The sequence below is a fragment of the Phyllostomus hastatus genome, unplaced genomic scaffold, assembly GCF_019186645.2.
Source record: "Phyllostomus hastatus isolate PE091 unplaced genomic scaffold, TTU_PhHast_1.1 phas_contig_29, whole genome shotgun sequence".
Lineage (NCBI taxonomy): Eukaryota > Metazoa > Chordata > Mammalia > Chiroptera > Phyllostomidae > Phyllostomus > Phyllostomus hastatus.
The window spans coordinates 5,030,972-5,057,395 of record NW_025333835.1 but is presented as its reverse complement, the minus strand read 5'-3'; the positions used below and the strand labels follow the sequence as shown (position 1 = coordinate 5,057,395).

Sequence of the window (26,424 nt, the reverse complement as noted above, 5' to 3'; positions counted from 1 at the left end):
TTTAAGAAGCAGACTTTGATTCAAAATCTGTAGTACAATATTCCTCTTTAAATATATATTTTTTCACTCACAAATTGTGTTAGATTTGGGGCAATAAAATTTAGTGTGGGTCTGTGAAAAGTGGTACAAAGTTCACAGAGATTTGTCCTGTTGTTATTATTATTTTTAATTATATTATTGATTATGCTATTACAAGTTGTCCTCATTTTTCCTTTGTCCCCCTCAACCCAGCATCCCCCACTCCCTCAGGCAATACCCCCACCGTAGTTCGTGTCCATGGGTAATGTGTTTATGTTCTGGGGCCATCCATTTCTTATACTGCACTTTACATCCCCATGGCTATTCTGTAACTACCCTTTTGTACTTTTTAATCCCCTAATCTCTTCACGCATTCTCTTGTACTCTCCTCCCCTCTGGCAACCATCAAAATGCTCTTGATTCTGTCTCTGTTCTTGTTTGCTTAGTTTGTTTTTAGATTCAATTGTTGATATGTATTTTTTGTCCTTTGAGTGCTCAGAGTTTTGATCTTTTTTTAAAATAAGTCCCTTTAACATTTTATATAATAATGGTTTGGTGATGATGAACTTCTTTAGGTTTTTCTTGTCAGGGAAGTTCTTTATTTGCCCTTTGATTCTAAATGATAGCTTTGCTGGGCAGAGCCATCTTGGTTGTAGGTCCCTGTTTTTCATGACTTTGAATAATTCTTGCCAATCCCTTTTAGCCTGCAAAGTTTCTTTTGAAAAATTAGCTGACAGTTTTATGGTAACTCCCCTGTAGATAAAATGAACTGCTTGTCTTTTACTGCTTTTAACCTTTGGCATTTTAATTATGAAGTGTCTTGGAGTGGGCCTTTGCTTCCATCTTGTTTGGGACTCTCTGTGCTTCCTGGACTTTCATGCCTATTTCCTTCACCACATTAGGGATGTTTTCTTTCATTATTTTTTTTGTAATAGATTTCCAATTTCTTGCTCTTTCTTTCCCCTTCTGGGCACCCCTAGGATACAAATGTTGGACCTCTTGAAGTTGTCCCAGAGGCTGCTTACACTCTCCTCCTTTTTTTGCATTCTTTTATCTTCTTGTTACTCTGATTGTTTTTTGCTTCTTTATGTTCCATATCATTGATTTGATTTTCAGCTTCATCTCCTCTACTGTTGTTCCCCTATAAATTGTTCTTTATTTCAATTAGTGTATCCTTTGTTTCTGACTATTATCTTTTTTATCCTGCTGAGGTCCACACTAAGTTCCTTGAGCATCCTTAAAACCATGTTTTAAACTCTGCATCTGCCTGATTGCTTATCTCCATTTTGTTTAGCTCTTTTTCTGGAGTTTTGATCTGTTATTTCATTTGGGAAATAATGAATATTTCTTTGTTTCCTCGTTTTGGCAGCCTTCCTGTGTTTATTTCTATGTGTTAGGTAGAGTTGCTTTGACTCTGTGTCTTGGTAATGTGGCCTAATGTAGTAGGCATCCTGTTTGGTTCAGTGGCACAGCCTCCTCTATCACCCAAGCTGGATACTTGAGGTGTGCCTTTCATGTGGGCTGAGTACACCCTGTTCTTCTAGTTGAGCCTTAATTGCTATTGGCAAATCAATGGGAGGGATTTACCCAGGGCAGTCAGCTGCAAGTATTGGCTATGACCACTGACCACCAACCTCTGCCCTCTGTGGAGGATCAGTTGTGCAGGGGTAGGGTGGTGGTGTTTGGAATTGGTCTGTAATTGTTCACTGGGTATGCAGGCTATAGGCTTTCTCGGGTGGTGCAGGCCAAGGTCAGCCCCCAACCTGTGTCCTACCCGGGGCCACCCTGCATGAGGTATAAAGCAATCTGAGATATCTGCTTCTTGTGTTGGGCTTCTTGGGTAAAGCCAAGCTGTGAATCTAGGCTATCTGCTGCTACTGCCAGGACTGGGGCTCACTGAGGCCCACTGTTGCTTGTTTAAGAGGATTTAGGAAGTAGTAAAGCATAAGATAAGACCAGCAATTCTTAAGGAAAACCAGCTTGGGTGGGCCCATAAGTTGGGTGGGTAGAGTCTGGGGATCTTCAAGGTGGGTCAAACAGTGTTAGCCAGGTTGATGGAGTCTCAGATATGGCAATAGCTTGCCAGCTCTGTGGTGGGAGGGTTTAGAAAAGGGACAATGGCCTCTGCTTACCTTGATGCCAGGCACCTCAATTTCTTTCCTTACACCACTGGTGCCTTTCAAGGTACTTCCCAGGTTCTGTGGCTCAGAGGGAATGAGTCTGAGTAGGTCAGTCTGTGTGTGGGTTCTTTAAGGAAACTGCATGGGGATCCAGCCATTTCTTCCATTGACTCAACCCTTGCTGGTTTTGCAGCCAGAAGTTGTGGGGACTTACCTTCCTGGCACTGGAACCCTGGACTTGAGGGGGCCTGGTATGGGGGTAGGACTCCTTGCTCCCAAGATATCACTCTCGAATTTTTATTTACCACATGTGGGTGATGGACCAACCCATTCCACATCTGTGCCCCTCCTTCCAGTTTGGATGGATGTGGTTTCTTTGATTCCCTGGTTGTCAGACTTCCATTCAACTTGACCACTGACAGTTCTGAGTGATGGTGGTTCTATGTTTTAGTTATACTTTTAATGCTGTGTGAAGAGGCAAGCCATGTCTGCCTGTGCTGCCATCTTGACCAGAAATCTCCTGTCCTGGTATTATTTTCTTGTAGTAATGTTTTGTTCTAATTTTCTTTGCTTCATAAAGGGTTTATATTTTTCCTTCCTGTTTTTTACAGACCAAGATCTGTGTAATGAACCGAGTCCAATCAGTTGTATAAAATTAAGCGGCAAATATATTGTAGTATACTATTTAAACATTTCATTTGAAAATAAATATATTTGTATATCTCATATATTTCCTTCCAGGTTTTTGGAATTGTGATTTCAAAGAGAACCCATAGAAAGGTAGCAGAAAACAAATAGGTAGTGTGAAGTGTGTCAGCTGGTTTCCTGACTAGAAATAGGCAAAGGACTTGATAAAGTAGGGAGCAGGAGGGAGATCTGGGAAGCAAGAGATTATTCAGTGGTAGGAAGGGGACACAGAAGGAAAGGTGGGCTGTCCTATGATATTTTACTTATTACTTCACAATTTTGTTCTGTTGGACTGTGGAAGATATTGCTATCATACTGTCATATATATAGCAGCTGCTCAATAAATGTTGACTACTTTTAGTTAGTGTATAATAGCAGTAGGAAGAACAAATTAAATGTTGGAGTTAAGAATTGTCTTTTTGCAGTGTTCACCATATATTTAATCCTATTGTTAGATAATGATGATTAGTCAATTTTTATATCCTCCAGTTTTTTTCTGTATTCTTTCATCTTCAGAGAAAAGTGAAGAAACCTATCCTTTCTATTTTTCTTAAATTTAACATTTTACTAATTTATATGAGTATCTACATGTGAATATATTTTTATATTTATACATCCTACTTCTATAAAACAGTATTTCCTTTCATACCTACGGATGACCATTAGCTTAATATTGTTATAATTAACATAATTTAATTAAGGTTGTGATCTGGTTTATTTCACTAATTGACAGGTAACTATGCATTGTTGGTTCTGGTTTAAAAACATTGCTTGATTTGCCCAAATCTCTTTAAGTTTAGAGAACAGTGTACTTGTGTTTGTTTATTTAAAAATTGTATCATTTCTATGTTGTTGTTTGTTATTTCTTGATAAAGTTTAACATTTTTTAATTTTATGAATAATTCTGTTTTGAGTTGTGTAAATTTGTTATTTTTAGGTCAAAGTATTTTTTGAGAACTTCACATTCAGTTCAGATTCCATTTATGTGGTAAGAGCTTCACAGTCATTCCAGTCTTGCCTATTCTAGCGCATCCATGAATTTTGGTAACTTCTATTCAGTAATGTAATGCTTTGCACATTTTGCTGTGCTTAGTGCGACTTGCAAAGATGAATAAAATTGCTGCCCTATTGGGAGAGAAGTTGAAGAGTCAGGTGTCACTCCAGGTGGGATGGAAGTACCCATGTGACAAAGGAGAATGGGCAAAGATTATTCAGGGTCTGATGATGAGTCTGAGCACATAGGAGTAGAGGATCCTGGACAGGTCGTTTTCTGTGTTTGAAGATGCATCTGTTTTTTTAATCACACAGGCTTTATGCTTTGGCTGTGTTCAGAATTATAGTTTAGAAACCATTTCCTGCAGCACATTGGAGGCATTGCTTTATTACCTTTGAATTTACAGAAATGAGAAATCCTTTATAATCTGGACCTTTGATGCTTTTTATATCTTTCCTCCCTTTTCTTTGGAAGCTTGCAGGATATTCTGTTTTCTTTGGTAATTTGAAATTTCACAGTGATATTTGCGTAGGTTTATTTTCTTTCCTTGTGTGGGCTTTTTGTATGCCTTTTCAGACTTCAGTTCTGGGTAATTGGCTTGAATTATCTCTTCCCTTCTGTTTTGTCTGTTCTTCCTTTTTTTTTTTTTTTTAATTATTCTTATGTGGATGTTGGACCTTCTCCACTGTCATCTCATTTTTCCCTTCACCTCCCCCATTTTACATCTTTTTGTCTTTTCACTCAGCTTTCTGGATGATTTTATACATTTTACTTCCCAACTCTTATATTGCATTTTCATTTCTTTAGATAGATAGATATTCTTGTCCTGTCTCTGCTTAGAATTGCAGTGCCTGGGCAACCCGCTCTTGTCTCTCCTTTTGTTAGCAGCAGGACCAATTCTTCCATTCCCTGTCTTATATCTTTACCCTCTCTATTCCACATTATCAAATCTTGTTGAATCTCCCTTCGTAATATGTCTCCAGTTTGTCACTTCAATTATATTGCATCTCAGCATGTTTATTTAAGGATTTAATGTGAGCCAGGAAGTATGCCAAGTGTTGAGGCTGAATAAAGGCCCTCAAGAAGTCTGTACCCCTTCGTGGGTACAGCAGACATAAACATTGAACATTTTAGGGAAAATGTGAGGTGTGTTAGGAAAGTGTATTGCATAGGATCCTACTGGCTGCATGGAGGGTTGGTGATAAACCCACTGGGAGAGAAGTCCTGAAACAGTAGAGAGTACTTGGACATAGTTTAGTGTTTCAGAGTTGACGATGCAGAGGCAGCACTAAAAGCAAGGGTGAAGTCTTGAAAGATATTTTATTCATCCTTTAACAAATATTTATTGAGTGCCACCTATGTGCCAGGCAACTATTTTGCAATTGAATGCAGCAGTGAACAGAACATACAATATCAGATATAAATATAAGTCTCATAGAATCATATAAAAAGCATAAGTGTAGCAAATAAGTAGATTGTGTCAATAGGTTGTATTCAAAGGTGATAACTTGGAGAGAAAACAATAAAGCAGGAGGGTGGACATGGGGGTTGTGGACCTGTGGTTGAATGAATTTTACACTGCTTCACAAAAACCTAGGGGCTACAGAGGTGCTGCAGGGGATTAGGAAGCACTTGTTCTGAATTTTATTTTTTTTTAATATGCTTTAAAACACTTCAGAAACACTAATGAGAAATAGCACAGACAAATATATTGTGTACAGAGTTTTACACAGTAGATACCACTGAAATATTAACTTGTGCTCACATTTGGAAAAAGGCCTGGATTTCAAAACAGTTTTGTTCATATGAATTTACTTTGCAATACGGTCATACATCATTTATCGGACTTTGCTTTATTGTGCTTCCCAGACACTGACTTTTTTTTACAAATTGAAGGTTTGTGGCAACTCTGTGTTCAGCAAGTCTGTTGGTACAATTTTTCCAGCAGTTTTTGCTCACTTTCTCTCTCTGTATCACATTTTGGTAATTACCACAATATTTCAAATGTTTTCATTTTTATTATATTTATTATGGTGATCCCTGATCAGCAGTCTTTGATGTTGTGAACCATATCTGTGTAAGATGGTAAACTTGATCATTGTGTGTGTTTTGATTGCTCCACTGACTAGCCTTTCCTCCCAACTCGCTCCTTTTCCTCAGTCCTCCATGTTCCCTGAGACACAAAAGTATTGAAATTTGGCCAATTAATCACCCTGTAGTGGTCTGTACGTGTCCAAGTGAAAGGAAGAATTGCATGTCTTTCATTTTAAATAAGCTAGAAACGATTCACCTAGAAAGGCAAGCTGAAATAGGCCAAAATCTAGGCCTCTTGTGCCAGTTAGCCAAGTTGTGAATGCAAAAGGAAAAGTTCATGAAGGAAGTTAAAAGTATTACAGCAAGCACACAAATGATAGATAAGAAAGAGAAACAGCCTTATTACTGATTTGGAGAAAGTTTTAGTGGTTTGGATAGAAGATCAAACCAGCCATAAGATTCTCTTAAACTAAAGCCTAATATAGAGCAAGGCCCTAGCCCTCGTCAATTCTAAGAAGGCTAAGAGGGATGAAGTAGCTACAGAAGAAAAGTTTGAAGCTAGCAGAGGTTGGTTTTTGAAGTTTGAGTAAATAAAGCATCTCCATAACATAAAAGTTTAAGGTAAAGCAGCAAATACTGATGCAGAAACTGTGGTAAATTATCCAGAAGACCTAGATAAGATAATTAATGAAGATGGCTGCTCTAAACAACAGATTTTCAGTGGGATGAAACAGCCGTGTATTGGAAGAAGACACCATTTAGGACTTTCATAGCTAGAAAGGAGAAGTCAGTGCCTGGCTTCAAACTTGGAGGACAGCCTGACTCTCGTGTTAGAGATTAATGCAACTAATGACTTTAAGTTGAAGCCAGTGATCATTTACCATTCTGAAAATCTTAGGCCTCTTAAGAATTATGCTAATTCTATTTTGCCTGTGCTCTATAAATGGAACAACAAAGCCTGGATGACAGCACATCTGTTTATAATATGGTTTACTGAGTATTTTAAGCCCACTGTTGAGACCTGTTGCTCAGAAAAAATATTCCTTTTAATATGTTACTGCTCATTGTCAATGTACCTGGTCACCCAAGAGGTCTGATAGACGGAGGAGATGTACAAGTTTAACCTCGTTTTTATGCCTGCTAACACAACCTTCATTCTGCAGGCCATGGACAAAGGAGTAATTTTGACTTTCAAGTCTTATTATTTCAGAATACATTTTGTAAGGCTATGGCTGCCATGGATCGTGATTCCTTTGATTGATCTTGGCAAAGTAAATTGAAAACCTTCTGGAAAGGATTCACTGTTTTGGATGCTATTAAAAACATTTGTGATTCATGGGAAGAGGTCTAAATATCAACATTAACAGACATTTCTAGAGGAAGGTGATTCCAGCCCTCATGGATGACTTCAAGGGCCTTAAGACTTCAGTGGTGGTAATAACACAGATGTGGTAGAAATCGCAAGAGAACTAAAATTATAATTGGAGCCTGCAGATGTGATTGAATTGCTTCAATCTCATGATAAAACTGCACGGATGAAGAGTTGCTTTGTTAGTTTTCTGAGATGGAATACACTTCTGGTGAAGATGCTGTGAAGATTGTTGAAAAGACAACAAAGAATTTAGAATATTACATAAAAGAGTATTCAAGATGGCAGCAGAGTAGGAATTTAGAATATTACATAAAAGAGTATTCAAGATGGCAGCAGAGTAGGTGGAAGCTACACTAACCTTCTCCCAGGACCAAACTGGAATTACGAGTAAATCATCCTGAATAACCAACTGAACAATAGCTAGAGAGAAGCCTAATAACCAAAGACTTACAGAAGAAACCGCTTCACTGCATGGAGACTGGTAGGAAGTGTGGAGGTGTGAAAGGGCTAGCGGGGCTTCCATGCTGGCACCTGAAGTTCTGGAGGGATGTGTCAGCGGTCAGGGGGTTCTCCCTGAGAAGTGTAGAGTGGGGCTTCCCATTTGAGAACACCAGGAAAGGTACCCAAATAACATCTGGCTGTGAAAAGTAGCAGGGTTTCTGTCCACCAGGGAGAGAAAGGTGGAGACGCAGAGAGCCTCTCAAAGGGTCAGCACACAAAATTTCGTTTTCAGCCACTTACCCTGGGCTCCGGAGGTGGGAGAGCAGAGCAGACTAGAGCCACATGAGGAGAGTCTAGGGTTAATGGCTCTGAGGATAGAGCTGAAGGGTCAGCCACTAGGCTGCCTTTGCTGAGTCATTCTCCATACTGCTGAAGCCGTCTTTCCCAGGCAGAGCACTCCCTTCCATGCGCCAACAGCCTAGGCAGAAGCAATAGTCTCACTAGCAGAAATTCCTCTTGCCCTATCCTGTGGAGCTTAAGCAGGTTGCTGAGAAGTACCGCTAGAGCCACTAAAACTGATTCAGCCTAACAGAAAACCTGAAGGCAAACGCAGATCTCTGGGAGCTTTGAGACCTTAACTGACTCTCCCCCAGGCCTCGTGCTTGTAAAAGCTGGCCTTGGTGTGCAGCGTGGTTCTTTCTGCACACACCCAGGCCCAGCAGAGGAGTAAAAGCTGTGGATCACTGATAGCTCCAAACATGTTGCCCAGGGCCAGCCACAGGCAGTGTCTGACATAAATCTGCACCAGAGTCTTTGCAGATCTAATACAAAGAAACAAACACAAAGAGGCAGCCAAAATGGGAAGACAAAGAAACAGGTCCAAATGAAAGAAGAACTAAATGAAATGGAGGCAAGCAATTTATCAGATAGAGAGTTTAAAGATTATAAGAATGCTCAATAGCATGAAGAAAGAAATAGAAACCATAAAAAAGGACCAGTCAGAAATAAAGAATGCAGTATCTGAAATAAATAATACACTGGAAGGAATAAACAGCAAGTTAGGTGAAGTAGAGGATCGAATCAGTGATTTGGAGGACAAGGTAGAAAAAAATACCTAAGCAGAGCACCAAGAAGAAAAAGGAACTTTAAAAACATGAGAGTTTAAGAAACCTTTGGTACAACATGAAGTGTAACGAGACCTGCATCATGGGGATACCAGGAGGAGAAGAGAGTGAGCAAGGGATCGAGAACCTATTTGAAGAAATAATGACTGAAGACTTCTCTTATCTGGCGAGGGAAAAAGACACACAAGTCCAGGAAGTGCAGAGAGTCCCAAATAAGATGGAATATTACATAAACTTATTTGATAAAGATGCAGCAGGTTTGAGAGCTTTGACTCCAATTGTGAAAGAAGTTCTGTAGGTAAAATGCTATCAAACAGCATTACATGCCACAGAGAAATTGTTCATGAAAAGAAGTCGGTTGATTCAGCAGATTTTATTATTGTTTTATTTTAAGAAATTGCCACAGCCAATACATCCTTCAGAAACCACTGCACGATCAGTTAGTAGCCACCAATATCTAGTCAAGAACCTCCACCAGCAAAAAGTTGACAACTTACTGAAGGCTCAGATGATGGTAAAATTTTTGAGCAATTAAGTACTTTTAAATTAATGTATGTACATTGTTTTTAAGACATAATTTGGCCTGGCTTCCTTAGCTCAGTGGATTGAGCTAGGTGAAGCGAGCATTGAACCAAAGTGTCGCAGGTTTGATTCCTAGTCAGGGTACATGCCTGAGTTGCAGGCCACACAGCCCCCAGCAACCGCACATTGATGTTTCTCTCTCTCTCTCTCCCTCTCTCTCTCTCTCTCTCTCTCTCTCTCTCTCTCTCTCCCCCCCCTTCCCTCTCTAAAAATAAATACATAAAGTCTTAAAAAGAAGAGGATTTACTGTTTAAAAAAATACATAACTTGCAGATTAATTAATCCCTTCATAAGAGTATATTCATGTTATTTTCCCAGCCAAGACTGGCCTCTTTCTTCAGCCCATTGTTTTAAATTCTACACGTTTTAAAAATTGCCTCATAGAACTAATGGATAAAGAAAAGTTCCTGGAAGAATGCCTGGCAGCACCAAATGATAGTGTTCTGGTGAATTGGGAATTCAAGTGCTCAACAGCCACATGTGACTGGTGCCCACTCTGTTAGTGCAGATATAGAACATTTCCATCACTGCAGAAAATTCTGTTGGACAACACCGGTCTAAAAGGTCACAGGTGACTTGAGAGTTCTGTTTCAGGGATTTCTGGAGGACAAGTATATTTGCAGATGGTCAGTGGAAGTGGTTGCTGAAGAAACAGAGGTGATGAGCTTAGGGAATTTTAGAGGTTTGGTAGTTTCAAGAGGGAGAGACATAGGGCAAAAACACAATGGCTAAGTTAAAAAAAAGTATGTGTAAAAGTTTGTGAAAACAGAAGTCTGTTCTAGACATTGGAGGAAGAGTGAGTAGGAAGAGGTAGACATACTGGATACTGGGAAAAACAAGCAAAACAGGATGTTGACATGGGTTTTGTTCTGCTTCAGTTTTGGCTGAGGCCCCAAAAGGTTGCAAACAAAACAATAGGTGGCAATGACACATCCACATTCCTAAGTGAGGTTGCTCCCCTTAGCCCACCACCTTGAAGGTGTAACTTAGGTTGAAGCAGCCAAGATGGGCTGGGAGGGCAGGAAGGAAAGGGGTGCTTCCATTTCACCTCAGGCTGAGTGAGGGGGTTGGAAAGAGACTGCTTGGTTCTCTTGACATGATCTTCTGGAGGTCAAATGTTGGGGCTATACCCACTTTCCTGGCTTCAGAACAAGGAGATGTGGCCACCCTGGGAGCCAGTTATGTTTTCAATAATAACAGGCAGTGGGGTCTATTTTCTTTGGACCAGAAAGACCAGGAGAGGGTCTTTTAATGAATATCCCTGCCCAAGAGCCTTTCCTGCCAGTGGCAGTATGGCCTTTGCAGTAGAGGCTGGAGGTGTGCCCATTAAATGCAGAGGCAGGAGGGTGTGGGGACATCTAAGAGATCATCTGGAGGAGAGGCTCTGTGTGAGCCCTGGGAGCCACAGCAGGGTGTTTCCAGAGGGAAAAATCTCTGCAGAACCCATGAAGAGGCTCCATTTGAGGAGTGAAGACACTCTGAGTAGTGATTTGAAGGGAAGAACTGAGAGGTTCAAGAGAAGGTGCCTGTGGTACCTAGAGCAGCCTGGGCTTCAGGAGGGGAGAAATTTTAACTTTGAATAAAGTTTGGAGTTTGGGCTGGACATTTTACCTCCTGAAATAAAGTTGTTTTTGTGACCAAAGGTCTTTTAATTTTTATGAATGACTGGAAAAGCTTTGGAACAGATTTCATCCATGACAAGGAATGATTAGGGTTCTGAATGGATTTGGAGAAAGGAATGTTTTTGCCATTTGTACCCAGTGGAGCTCTATTTTTTGGTGGCAATGACTATACTGATTAGAAGTTTGACAAGAGTACACAGAATGTTTCAAAAAGCTTTTTAAAAGATTGGGTTGAGAATTAGTAAGAAGTAAATGAAAAGATCACCTCAGTGTGCTGGTTGAAGAGAAGAGGTTTTGCTTCTGTTCGAGGGAGTCCTCTGCAGTCCACCTGAGGAGGACAGTGTTGTATTTTATTTAGGGTGTGGGGTTTATGTAATATTTAGCCTTAGAGTTTTGTGGATTGTCATTTTGAAGTAAGAGCAAATGAATGCTGTTTAACATAGCTGAGCTTTCTTCTGCTTGTGGTGGTTCCAGGTGCCCTTTGATGCTCAAAAGGTGATAGCAATTAAGTATGTTTCTCTCATTTTGTGATTGGGTTGGAGTAGTGTATTATTTCTGTTTCATTTTCAGCATTGGTCTATTTATTGTGTATACTCTGTGAAGACTCATTTTATCAGCTGCAGGTAACCAAAAGGCCGCAAGTCGTGTTGCCTTAAGCACCTAGAGGAGGGGCAGGCTCTGACTAGCTTCTCTCTGTGATTCTCTTGGCTTTGACCTCATCACTGTGTTAACTGTGTCCCTAGCAAAGTGCCTGCATCAATTCAAGGTGTCACAGAAAACGGGCTTTTTCTTTTGGATACCAAAAGCAGCTCACCCACCACACCCCCAGGAGACCTCCTTCACATCTTAATTGGCTGGAATTGGGTCATGTCCAACCTTTGAACTAATTACTGATGGCAAGGGGAAAGGAATCCTCATAGCAATTTTTAAACTAATTACTGTGTACTTGCTAGAACTAGGAATAGAGTTAGCAGGTCTCGCCTAAGCACATGACTTTCAGGGGAGTGTATAAACCAGATCAGGGTTCTGTTGTGAAGGAGGAAAAGGGAAGTGGATGTTGGATAGATTCTTTCATCTATTCTTGGATTTGTGTGTTGTAGGGTAAGTGGAGGCAGTCTGGCTTTCTCACCCAGGTGTCTGGGTAACTAAGGGGAGCAGTGTTCCCCTAGCCGTGGAGGGGCCTGATAACCAGTGTCCTCATAGCCTTGAGACTGGGTCCGGTAAACTGTTCCTATAACATGAAGTGGGCTCTCATGCACAGAATTATGTCATGTTATGTAATTTCTGGCATCTTGCTGGCTTTGTTCCCCTCTAGTACTTACTCAGGTAGGGACTCCCTGCTGGGGGCGATGATGATGAGACACATGCAAGGGGACAGGTGCCATGATGGGTGCCACGCTGGGGAGCAGGGGCCATGACGTGAGCTTGCAGTGTGCATGGCTCGCCCAACCACAGATGAAGGCATGCCAGCCATCCCAACGGCTCCATGAATATTTTTCCCTCTGAACAAATACCATGAACCTATCAGGCCTTGAAGGGTGGCAACACATGTGTAATGATTACTTACAGACTAGATGGTAGGAACATAGTATATGTTGACCAACCTGCTGTGACAAAACCCAAAATATAGTGGTTCAAATAATGTAAAAATTCATTTCTCTCTTACCAGAAACAGTTCAGAGGCTTGTGGTCCAGATTGGATGGGGTGGTTTTAATCTAGGTTAGACATTGTTGCCACGTTGTAATAACTAAGAAATACCCTAAGTTCAGAGACTTAGAGGACAAAAAAAGTCTCTGTCTTAACATCAGGGTCCAAGAAAGCTTCTGAGGTAAGTGGGTATCTCTGTTGGTAAGTGGGCCATTTAGGGACCCTGGTTCCCTCCTTAGTGTTTCTTTGCTGTGTCCCCAGAGAATTGTCCTTGCTTTTATGGTCAAAGCTATGTCACCATTTCCTGGTTCCAGGCAGAAAGCAGTGAAAGAGAACATGGAGCACGTATGCCCATGTATAAAGGCCTAGACTGAAATGACGTCTGTTGCTTCTGCTCACATTCTGTTGGCGAGATGTTAGCCACAGGCGGAGGTCCAACTGTAAAAAGCCTCGTGCCTTGTCTGGTCGGGCTACTCTAACAAGACATAGACTGGGTGGCTTATAACAACAAACATTTATTTCTTCTAGTTCTGGAGGCTAGAAGTGCAAGATCAAGGAAGGCCGTGACCGATTCACTGTCTGATGAGGGTACTCTCCCCGGTTCATAGATGGTCACCTTCTCGCTGTGTCCTCACATGGTAGAGGGGTGAGGGAGCTCTCTGGGATCTCTTTTATAAGGGCACTAATTCCATTCATGAGGGCTTTGCCTTTATGACCTTATCATCACTTGGGAGCTTGGGCTTCAACATACGAATTTTGGGGGGATACAGATATTATCTATCATACCTGGGCAGTGTAGTGTCTCTGGGCAGCTTTTAAGGTTACTCAAGTTATCACCATCGCCACCCAGCAGAAAGTGGGAAAGAGACAGTGTAAACCCAGGTCGTGTCTATGAGTGGATGGTACTTAAGCTGTACCTATCACTTCTCATGTCCCAGTAACCTAGACTTAGTCACATGGCCGCATGCAAGGGGGACCAGGAAATGGAGTTTGTAGCTGGAAGGCTGAGTATGAGGAGAAGGGAAGAATTTATTATGGTAGATTACTAGCTGATTTTTTTTCCCACTACACAAAGGATTTTCTCTGCTCTGCACAGGATCTCTTTATTGGGAGACTATTTTTTTTTTATTAAATAAACTTCAGTTTAATGCCTAAAGCTGATAATCACAATATTTCTGAGTTTGGTTACTTCTGGTATTAGTAGTAAAGCAGTATTAAAGGAATAAAATATTTAATTTAGAAAAGTTTAAAAACTTTTAAGGTGCTTTTTATAAAAAATACATAATCTTGACCACCTAAAACAGTTAACAATTTGTACAGTTATGTGTGTGAGTGTGGTTTTAAAGTTCTATATACTAAGGTTATATATTTCATGACAGAAAACAACAGGCATCTTTTTGGAAGTGCGTGGTGAATTCGCTTTTTGACGCTCGTTTGGACTTTGATTCTGCTACTCTAAGGTGGCTGCTTGCTTTCTCTGTTCTTTGAGTGATCATAGGGTATTGTTCCAAACTTTTATATTTACTGTTTCATATGCTACTTACAGATTTTCTTGGTCGTACAAACTAGTTTAGTAGGGTTTATAAGCAGGTGAGTAATGTCTACACACCTTTTATATGTAGGTTAATTAAAATGAAATTAAATATTGATAAAAATCCTTTGTAGAATCTTAAGTCTGGTTTTATTAGTTCCAGGAATGTACCCATTTTCATCAGACTTATTTACTGCTTTATCTCCATTGCTTAGAATAGTTTCTGACTTGTAGATACTCCATAAATGTGTTAAATGGATGAAAAGTTGTAAAATAGTTCATGTGTGAATCATTGAAACTCATTTTTACCTCTTCACTTAAGGAATTTTTTTACTTCTTAGGCATCTGAATGAAATAGTCTTTACCTTCCTAGGGAAAAGTACAGCAAGCAGGAAGTCTTCCCTGACTTTTATATAACCTCAGCAGACAAGTCTGTGTGTATGCAGAGAATCATGTGTAATAAGGGCACCACATAATGTGATGTGGCCTAACACAGACATCCAAGATGTAGGGATATGTGCATTGGAGAGAGGGAGAGGAACTGTTCCATTTCATTCCAGCAATAACAGAAGCATTCACTTTTTTGAACACAACTTTTCTCAAGTGAATTGGAATTTGAGTAAGATGAGGAAAAAACAAAATAATTGGACTTTGGGGGTTAGGGAGAAAGGATTAAACTATCTAATGAAGACTGAGTGGGTAACTTGACCTGTTTTGTAATTTATTTTTATTGTCATGGTATAATATATTTTTTGGAATTCATGTACCACTGACAATATTGAAGATGACAGTGATAAGGTCTTTAGAGTAAATATCATCTTAGCACATTTCTCTCTTTCTGCGATTCCATTACCTTTTACAAATAGGGCTCTGGGAGGACTGAGCACATAGAATTGTACATGAGTGAGTGCTACTTGCTTGGGTGACACCTTTGGAAAGGACATATTTAAGGGTGAGCCATTGAGGGGGAAAATCCTGGGGAAGAGCATTCTCTGGAAGGACACTGAAGTAGAGGCTGCAAGGTAGGAGGCTGTGTGTTTTGCTCAGCCAATGACAGGTAGGCCAGTATACCAGGAGCATAAGCTGCAGGGGTGTGGGGATGGAAGCTGTACCTAGAGAGGAGGCTACAAAAGCAGTAAAGGTATTGATGGTCAAGGACTCTAAATGCAGATATTTTCTTTAACTCTATAGCTGATGAACAACAAAAAGATTTTGAACAGGGAAGTGATATGATTAGACCTGCATAATAAGAAAGTCATACTGGAAGGATGGAGTATAGAGAATTGGTGTGGGGGGGCACTAATTTGGTATATGTGTTTTTCATGTTTATGTCCATGCGGTTTTGTTTTATGAAGAATAAGGATCAGTATTCAGTTGAGGCCTGCCCAGCAAGCCAGCATCTCTACGTGTAGAGGAACAGCTGTGAGAACAGGTCGTACACAGTCTGACAGGAGAGTCTGGCTTCTTGGTTTTGCTTTGGAGACCTTGAGTGTGGTGTCTGTCTGAGCTTGTGCTCCCTCATGGTAGGAGAACACTTGGTGTACACCTGCTGGGGGAGTCCAGACAGGTCCCGTGGTCCCTCTTTGGGCTGTAGGCCTGGAGGACAAGATAGTTTGTTCATATTGTCTAGCATGGTCCTCTGTGTTTCATCCCTTTTCTTATTGCTGACCTTTGGTTAAGACTTGTTTTTTAGTGTTCTGTTTTTCCTCCACTCTATTATGTGCTTTTAAGAGTAGTTTTTCCCACTTGGGCCAAAGTTAAACAGGACAGTAACTTTCACATGGAGGGTTGGTGCTGGAGGCAATCAGGCTGGCTGGTCCAGCAGGAGATTTCTGCCTCCAGTGCTAGTCTTCATTTTTTTCATAGGAGGTGATTTGCTAAGTGTAGGTGAGAAATAATGAAGTTACTAGCTTTGGGGCACTGGCAGTAGAACCAGAAAGGAAGTCAAGGTTTTTGAAAACATTTTGGTGGAAAACTAATGAATTTAGAGGCAAAGGAGAATAAAAGGTAGTTTGGAATTTGAGGATTGTGTGCTTAGGGAAATGAAGCTGCTGTTAGCAGATGGGGGTCAGAGGAAAGGGGACAGAGTGGCAGTAGGTTGGTGCTGAGTTCATTTTGAATTCCAGACAGGGTGACTTTTACTCAGTGTTGGGTAGTCATTTACTGGAAATTTCAGAGTTTGAATCTAGATTTCCTGAAACAGATCAGTGTTGTTTTTTTTTGTTGTTGTTGTTATAATAAGACATCTGTTACATGAAATAAGATATACTTGTTGAGTTTCAGGTGGATGTGGAGATGTCAAATACACAGTTGTAAATGAGGTTGGGGTGAAAAATTGAAAATAAATACAGATTTTTTTACGTATATATTCAGATGACATAATTGGGACAATGTGAAGTACACATTCACCAAGAGAGATTTTGCACAGAGGGTATAATTGGAAATAGCCAAGGGGCTGTTTTCTTAAAGAGTGAAAGTAGTATAGTGGGTTGAAAAAAAGGAAAGGAGCAGCGAGAATATTTTTCTTTTTTTAATGAGTTTTATACTTGTAGAGAAGGCATAGATTGTGACCTGGGATGTAGTCAAGAGGTGAAAAAAGGTTTTGCTTTTTAAGGCCATATATGCCGAGGGCAGGGAATGAGTGCAGAGGGAACAATCAGATGGAAGACAGAGGGAAGCGTTCAGTTTGGTTTAACAAATGGTAAGTACCACTGAGGTGATGGGCATGTGCTTTGTACTGGATACAGAGATGAAGTCAGCAAACAAGGTCCTGCCTGTGGGAAGTTTACTGCCTAGTAAAGGGCAGGAACAAGAGAAACGTAAGAACAGCTAATGTATACTGAGCATTATGTGTTGGGAACTGTTGTCAGTATTTTCCATGTGTTGACTCATTTAGTCCAGACAACACCCCTACAAGTTAGTTATCTTCGTTATTATTCGGATTTTAAAGGAAACTTGGGCACAGAAATAAGTAATTTGCCCAAGGCCTTTAACATCTAGTCAGCTGTGGATGCAAGCCACAGCTCTGCACCTCTGTGTTCCGTGTAAACAGATTGTAGTGCTGCAGTGCAAGGAGAGAAGTACAAAGAATGTACAGAAGCAGCATAAAGGAGGGAGGAGTTCAGTTTTTCAGGCAGGGGAGATCTCTGGAGGCATACATAGGTGATGGGGGCTGAATCCAGATAAAGGTACATACATACTGTCATGAGCAAAGTGCAGAGCCTGTGTTGGTATAAGGTGTTTGTGTGTGTGAATTACTGTTTTCCTTAGTCCTTTGCACAGCTTTCCTCTTGGACCTTTCACAGAGGATAGTCACATTTGATTTCACTCATTTCCATGAACACGTAAGATGTTCTTCAAAAATCTACCAGAAATGGGTTATCCTTTTAGGGGTACCAGTCCTGTTCCTTGAAACCATCATTAGAGTGCAGTTTGTGATATTAACTATAATATATCAGTGTCTGTCTGCCTGCCTGTCTGCCTGCCTACCTACCTATGAATTGGTGGAAATCTAACTTAGAATTTCTTATGCAGTTGGGACCCAAATACTCAATCTCTGGGGAAGAACCAGATAATTTGAGAATCATATTATTGAGTATACAATTTAAATTCCAGAAAATAAGCAGACATTTTGCTTAGAATGGTTAATAGCCCTTCTGAGACATATTTTTGGTAACAATATGACTTTTGCTTGTATTTGGTTAGTTTGCAGGTCCTGAGCTTCACCCCATTCCATCCCATCCTTGGCCACACCTCTGATGCCCGGCTCTTACCTCAGCCAGGAACTGCAGTCTGGGATGCAGAGCAGTGGGAACAGTGTGGGACTCAGGCATGGTGTGAGATTGTCTGTTTTGCATGTTAGTTTCTGGTTTAAAAAAATAAGCATAATGCTTAGTGGTTTATTTTAGGCTCTTACATCAAAATAATTATGTCATTGTGGCTGTGTGGGCAAAGGGACTATTTTTGGACGTGAGTGAGGGTATTTAATAAAGGAAGAAGTAAATTCACAGTTGAAAGAATAGATTTTTTTACCCCTTTACAACAGAGTACTATGTGTCACTGATGAGCATAGGCCAGGATTCTGACAAGTCCGACAAAAGGCCCGTCTACATTCCTGGCCCTGAAAGAAAAACCTGACCATTAGGCATAACACCACTACCACCCTGTGGTAATATGTTGTAGTTCATGGTATTTATGGGGAAAAAGCATATTTGATGTGTCCACATTTTTTATCTCCTCCTTTAAATAAGAGTATAAAAGCATGTTATAGAATTATATATATTTATCTTTTAAATATTACCTATTAGAAAAATACATTTAGAGACTCCTAAAGAAGGAACATATTAAAAATGGAAAGAAAACTTAATTTTAGGAATTAACAAATTAAAAGTTCACAAAACAACCAGTTTTAGGAAAGTAATTAAATAGCTTTTCTCAAGGGAATTACAACGTGATATGAGGGATGAAGTACCTCAGCAATCACTAGATGGTTTTTGATATAAAGGGCAATTACAACATGTTGGATAATCTCCGTGATTTTGCTCTGGAATGTGTTAATTTATAATTAAATGTGTTGCAAATATGAGAATTTATAGTATTCCAAACAAAATGATGAAGATATTTTGAATAGATTTGGAGGTTTCAGAATACTTCTCGAGGCCTGGGGAAATGAGCTCTTTCATTATCTCCTTATGCATGTGTTCCCGGGATTTCTTGAGGAGTGGACCTAATCCCTTCTCAGGGTTAGTGCCTGCTGCTGCTGCTGCAGAGTTGGGTATTGTCTGACAGGTCCTGTGAGTTGTGGTGGGAAGTCCTTTCCATGGCACATGGCAGATGAGAAAATGCTGAACCACAGACCCAGAGTATTATGCTTCCCTTGACTTGAGACACACTTGTACACACAGTGCTAGAGTGTATCTGCTGCCAGTGCAGGACAGATGACCAAACTACATTTTTCTCTCACCATTCACATCCCAGACAACTTGAATACTATGTGAATGTGTATTACATGTCAAAGTAAACAATTACTTGTGAAAAAAAATTTTTTTAAACCAAAACAGCAGTAGTTGTGTGTGACTAAAACAAATAAAACTATTTCACAGACTTCTAGAATATTAAACGCCAATTGTTATATGACTATTAAATATCATTATATTAAGTGTATGTAATTATCATGCTGTGTAGTTTTGGACTGTATTTCATAGAACTGTAGAATTACTCAGAGGTCCTCTGATTGGGGAGGAAGCTCAGCTGGTCAAGTCCTGGATTACCTTTTAAAAGTGCTTTGCCATATATCCTCTGATTATTCTGATACACAAAACTCAAATGGCAATTTATAAAAGGGGAAATGTTTGGTGATGTTGTAAATGACAAAGCACCTGAATCACTTTATTACATCATTATCAAAACTAATTCCAGAAATACTCCCTATCTCCATTCTTTTATAAGCTGGGATATCCCTCTTTTACTGCATTATCTTCTGGTTCTGTGTGAAACATCCTTTCATTGTTCCCACCGTGATTCCTCTGCCAGCATTTGTTTTCTTGGCTGGGTCAGGCCAGTGCCAGCACCGGCTTTGGGTGGTGGATCAGGCTGGAGACACATGGAGGAAGAGGAAGAAGCAGCAGCTAGTGCTGCTGTTCTTTATCTACCTCCCTCCCCACATTTCCTGGTACACGGTAATGTTTGGTACAAATCCCAGGTTTTCATTCCTTCATTCAGAAGTCTTCTTCTAGTCTCCTGCAAATCAAATCTGTTTTTTTTTTCTGAATGACAGTTGAGCATGACTTGGTTCTTTATGGGCAGCTAGCTCTCAAGAAGAAAAAGGAAAGAGCATGAGTGAGCATGTACAGTTATTAACCCAAATTACTACCCCCACCTTCACTGGAGAAGAGCTAGTCGGTGTGGAAAGAGGGTAGGACTGGCACGTTAATGGGGCTGCACACATGAGAAAAACATTTTGGGTTTTTAGTAATATAGATGAAAGATGTGTTTTAGGAAGATTCTTGCGAAGTTTTTGAAATACTCAAAGACAGATAAGAGCAAATGGTTAGACTGATCGGTACCAATTAAAAGTGAATGGAAAAAATTCAGAAGTGCTGAATTATCTTTTTTAAAGAACTTACACAAATTATTATACTTACTGTTGTTTATGAGACTGCTTATTAAGCCTGGGTGACAATTACAGTCACTGAAAGAGATGTTAATATGTGCTGGTTAACATGCCCTACACTAAACATGTCGAATCAGAACCTCCCAGATGAACTGAGGCTGTTAATGTCTACAAAGTTTTCTAGCTGATTCAGATGATTATCCAGATTTTAGAACAACCGGTGCATTTAATAAAACTTAATGTGATATATACATTTGCTTCAATGGAGAGCTCAAATTTAATTTTAAGGAAGTAAGAAATTCATGTTGGGCCAAAATTCAGAAGAGGAAAGAAGGATACACGGTACAAAGCCAAAAGGGCCTGGACTCAGAAGGAAGTGGTGGGAAGTTTTGGAGGCTGATAGAAAAGCCAGGTTTGAAGCAATGTAACAGGTGGCTGTTGGAAGGCTATACAGATAGGGTAAGGGTGGTCTGGGATACAAAGGTGGGAGTGGTCACTTCTTCCTCGGGTCAGAGAAGCCTTCACAGGTCCAGTAGCACTGTGTCCAAATTGAAATGAATAGGAGCTTTTAAGACAGGCAGATTGAGGAGAGAACACTTAGGGTGGAGGGAGCAGCATGGGAAGGGACCATCATGAGGAGGTGGGAGAGCATCAAGCAGGGGTCTTCGGTGGTACTTACAGAAATTTGGACTTTATGCTATAGGCAGTAGGGAATTAATGAAGGGCTTTGAGCTGTGGCATAATATAATCAGGTCTTTGTTTTAGAAAATTACTTTAATAACCATGTGGAGAATAAAGTAGTTGTTTATGCTTTCTAAACAGTGCTCATGGAACACAAATAGACCAAACATTAAATTATCTTCCTCGTTGCCTTAAACAGAATTTTACCAAAATCACAATAACACTCAATTGTGTAATTTGGATCTCCAACTGATTTGTTCTTCAGATAAATTATATTTTTATAGTGTTTCAATACTTCATGTTTGGATTTAAGAATTATAATCCCTGCCCAGGGTAACATGAAATGCTGCAGCAGCACCACAGTGAAGCTCACACAGAACTCTTCCAGCACATGTCCTCTCTCAGTCTTTTGCATCTACTTGCCCAAGCCAAATGCTGAGAGTTTCCTTGGTGCTTTTCCCTCGCTTGTCCTTCATGAGTACCAGCAAGTGCGGTAGATTCTGCCTCCAGAATAGCATCAAAATTGCTTTACTTCTGTCCATATCAGTGATGCTACAACTTGGTTCGAGCTCCTAGTGTCTCTCCCTTGGACTACTGTAGCAGCTTCCTAACTGGTCCCCCTCTTACTTTCTTGCCCCTTTCCCCATTCTCACTCTCCTACTCCAAACATTTCACTAGCTTTATGCACTTAGAATAAAAAAGCCAGCAGCTCCTAGCTCTTGTCTCCTTTAGCTTCATCTTTTCATACTCTCCTCCTGCTCCAGCTGTTATTTGCCCTCACAGTAGCCGTTGAACATTTATCCTGTTTATCCAAGAAGCTCTAATAATTCCGTGCCTGACAAATACTCGCTGAAGTTAATAACATAATGATATCATAATAATAACATTGTCTGCCATTTATTGAATGTTTTCTGTAACCCAGACAGCACAAGTGCTCTCCAGGCATTAATTTGTAATTAAATTAAATGCAACAAGCTTGTGAAGTTGGTATTATTATTCCTGTATTTTAGGAAACTGGGGCACAGAGAGCTGGAATAACCTGCCCAGGTTCTATTGTTAGTGTGTTGCAGAGCTGGTCTTGAAAAACTTCAAGTTTGTCTGCATCCAAATCAAGCGTTTTGGTAATAAAGTTTTAAAAGTATTTTGTTATAATTAAATTTTAGTGACCTCTCAGCAGTTCCTGGAGGACAATCTTAGAGAAAACTATAGAGAAAAATCTTTTACTGAAATAGAAAGTAAACATTAATATAACTTAACTGCCTTATTGGTGACATCAAACTTTTCTCAATAGTTTATGTCTTCTTGATAATAAAAGACAGTGAAGTATAAAAGTTGGTAATAAACTCTGCCCTAAAATAGATGTGGGCTTAATCTTAGTACCTGCTATAAATTCATATAAGTTTCAATATTGTATGTGCTAGATAATGCTCTTGGTACTTGAGATATCAGTGTGCAATCCAGTGGGGTAGATTTAAGATTTTGGTTCTATAAGCTGTTTTTGTTTTGGAGGCTCAGAATATCCTTCCTGTTTCCCTGTGAATTCAGTATTAGTGTGATCCTTCTTGGACCCCCTCCCAAGGGGGTCTGTTTGAGTCAGTCCTGTGACTTGTCTCTTAAGGACAAACTCAACAGCAAGGCTAGAAGTTTATTTTGCTATAAGTATAGTTTCCCTCTTTCTTCCTTCCTTTCTTTTTTACTTCCAATTAATGTGAATCATTAAGTTTAATTTTGTTATATATAATAAACTCAAGGACCTTCTGTTCTAATAGGGACAGCAGAATAAACATAATACATTTCATTATACATTAGGAGATAGTAAGTGCTTTGTGTGGGGGACTAAGTAAGACCAAGATGGGGGAGATATGGGGAGCATGTAACTGTGTTAAGTAGCAGGTCAGTGAGGTAGGTCTCATTGAAAAGCCAGAGACTTGAAGGAGGTGAATGAGTTGGGCAGATGGGTGTCTGAGGGAAGAACAGTTCAGGAGGAGGGACTAGGTAGTATCCAGACCTAAGGGAGGAGAATGCATGCTCACCAAAAGCAAACATTGTGGACGGAGGAGCCAAGTGAGGGAGAGATACTAGATGAGGCTGGAGGGGTTCCAAATATTTTGTTGGTGATGTTGAAATGAGCTTGGATACATAAGCACTTTAGCACAGGGTCTGGCACAGAGCCCCTGCCGGCCTCTTCCAGCCACATCTCCTGCTGCTTCCCCTTGTAAACCCTGCCCTGCATTTATAACTGAAACTTTTTGAAGATTCCCCAAATATTCATGCTGTTTTAAACCTTTCTACTTTTGCACACACCTAAAATACACTTATTCATCCCTTATTCTGATAAACTTCCAGACCCACCTGGGCCCTCCTCTGGGAGGATGCCTTTGACTCTCTCTGAAGCAGAGCTGGTGCTTCCTTCTCTGGACAGCCGTGCACAGTGCATTGAATATGTTTGTTACAATAACATGTGTCATTAGCTATTTGCTACTTAATGACCACTTACTATGTGCCGTACAGTAAGTCCTTTACAAGTTTTTTAAAATTAATTTCTCACAACAACCTATAAGCTGTTATCCAATTTTATGAATGAAAGAATAAAGGTATGAGGAAGTTTAGTAATTCGATTAAGGCCATCCAGCTACTAAGTGGTGGCACAAGGAGTTAAACACAAGATTTTGGGCTCCAGAGCCCATGCTTTTCTTTTTTTTAAGTTATTTTACATTTATTTTTTTAATCATAGTTGACATACAGTATTATATTAGTTTCAGGTGTACAGCATAGTAATTAGACATTTACGAGTCATCACCCTGTTAAGTCCAGTATCCATCTGACACCATACATAGTTATTACCATGTTATTGACTATATTCATAAAGGTTGTCAGATGGGAGAAGGGTAGAGGGGATGAGTAAAAAGGTGAAAGAAGTACAAATTTCCAGTTATAAAAAGTCATGGGGATGTAAAGTCTGTGCCTTTTTTAATCATTACATATTACCCATTTCACCTCTTACCCATTTCACCTCTTACCCATTTCACCATTCACTGAATACTATATACAAGTCATTGTATGCATCACACTGTATTATGACTACAAGTTTGTGTGCATGTGCCTTTCATACTGTTTGTGACTGTTTGGAGGTTAAGGAAGCGTGTTAAATTTACCTTTGCTCCTTGGGACTTTGCACTTATGCTCTCTTGGTTGAATAAAAAAAAGTAGAAAATATTCTCACATGTAATTTTAGGACATGGGAAACAATATTCAGAATACTAATGATAATGTGTTATTAATTCAGAATTTTATTTGGTTTTGAACTTCATTTTAATCCTGTCATTGTGCCTCTCCTTCTCTCCAGACCAGTATTAAAGAGGGACAACTATTGAAGCAAACCAGTTCCTTCCAAAGGTGGAAAAAGCGATACTTCAAGCTTCGAGGCCACACACTTTATTATGCAAAGGACTCAAAGGTAATTCAAGAGAATACTAGTTGTGAGCACTTCAGGTTGTGGATGGATTTTAAATTTTGGTTTTCCAAACTGTTTTTGTCTTGGGGCTCACTATAGCCCTTTGCAATTGTATGAGTTCAGTAGTATAAATGTGATCTGTCTTGGACCCAACCCCAAGGAAGCCCATTTGTGTCAGTTTCACAGCATGTCCCTTAAGGACAATGGAAGAGGAAGGTTCTAGTGTAGATAGGCTAGCTCTTTCTTTTTCCCTCTCTCCCCTTCTTTCCTTTTTTCCTTTTTTATTATTTCTTTTGTTTTTCTTTCCTTTCAATTAAATGAAATATTAAATGTAACCTTATTAAATATGATAAACTCAAAATTTAGTTTTTCTCCCTTTCTTGCTATTTTTTTACATTATAAATCTTTTCCTGACCATAAGTGAGAGAATTGCTGTAGTTGTTAAGAGTCTGTGCTGTGCCCTGGCTGGCCTATGTGGCTCAGCTGGTTAGGCATCATCCCCCAAACCAAAAAGTCCCTGGTTTGGTTTTCAGTCAGGTCACATTACTGGGTTGCAAGAAGGCAACCCATTGATGTTTCTCTCTCACATCGATGTTTCTCTCCCTCTTTCTCCCTCCCTTCCTCTCACTCTAAAATAAAATAAAATTAAATATTAAAAAAAGGATCAATGCTCTGGTTTCAGACAAGAATTCCTATCCGATTCCAGCATGTGGAATGGCTGTAGACAGCATGTGATCTTGAGAGGAGGCTGCAATGAGATAATAGACACGAAGTGCTTATTACATAGTACTTGACACACAATAATCTCTCAGTTATGCTAGCGGTTAAGAATAAAATGACAGTGAAATCAAATTAAGGCTTTAAATAATTTTTATATAACAGTTGAATAAAATACGAATAATGTAGTTTTGGAAGAAAGAAATTATGATTAGATGTGTTTTTTTGTTGTTTTTTTCCAAAAATGAAAATGAAGATTTTTTTGCTTCTGTGCCAATTAAGTAATTGATAATTTCCATATTAAAGAATGTATGTTTCTGATACAATTAGAATTATATACCAGGAAGTAAAAACAAATCAACAAACAAGACCTAAGTCTTGGTTTGTGCAGCCATAGAAGTAATAATCCAATAAAATAACCTTATTTTAAGAGTCATTATGTTCAGGGTCATCTGTGACTCAGCTCCACCCTGACTTCACTTTGTCTCTAGGCAGCACTGACCGCAGGCAGCCTTGCCCCTGGTTTCCCACTGCCTGCTGACTTTCCCTCTGTTGCCACTTGATGAAATTCTGTTTTCTTTGAAATTATTTAAAGTATCCTTTATTCCATTATTTACAAGTTAAAGAGGCTAAGTGTTCTTTACTGGAGAAATTATCTGTGACCCTCCATAGTATTTCGTAGTATCTCATCTGTTCTACTTTTAATAGTCTGTCTTACATTAAAATTAGTTTTGTGTATTTTATCAGTCATGCTATATTATAAATTCTTTTGCATCAGGGAACAAGTCATATAATCATATCAGTTGAATTGAATCATAATCCTCTGGAGATCTCGGGAGGCAGTAGAAGCTATCAGAGGAGGGGGCTGGCTTCAGGAGAAGCGTTGTTATACAGCCTTGCAGGAAGATCATTGAATGAGTGTGAACAATGACCAAATGACTAAAACTGGGGGGTACATTTATTTATCAGAATTTCTGAATTTCTAAATTGTAAATTTTTTAAAGATTCCATTTCTGTGGAGTTTTTACCAGTGGAACTTTTTTGATTAAAACCACTTTCAAGAGTATAAAAGAAGCATCATCTCATATTTGCAGAGCATTTTCATCAGCTCATTTGAGCAGTTTAGATAGATGAAGAGAATGAGGTTCAGAGAATTAAGTAGCTCAATGTGATCTCTGCCAGGACTGGTTCTTTTCATTTCTCACTTAACCACTATAGGAACAATGATGTTGCTGATGTTGCCTCTGTCCGCCTGGTGAAGTTGTTAGAAGGTACAAGGTTTACAGA

The 26,424-nt window shown here is 39.6% G+C and overlaps 1 protein-coding gene across 4 annotated transcripts in view; it reads left to right on the top strand.

Moving 5' to 3' along the window:
* Window positions 1–26,424, top strand: part of DGKH (diacylglycerol kinase eta) — a 209,440-nt gene that overhangs the window by 57,904 nt on the left and 125,112 nt on the right. For all 4 annotated transcript variants that reach the window (XM_045839171.1, XM_045839172.1, XM_045839174.1 and 1 more), the window contains exon 3: window positions 24,313–24,423. In XM_045839171.1, coding sequence (XP_045695127.1) covers window positions 24,313–24,423 — 111 coding nt within the window. The remainder of the gene's footprint in view (window positions 1–24,312; window positions 24,424–26,424) is intronic.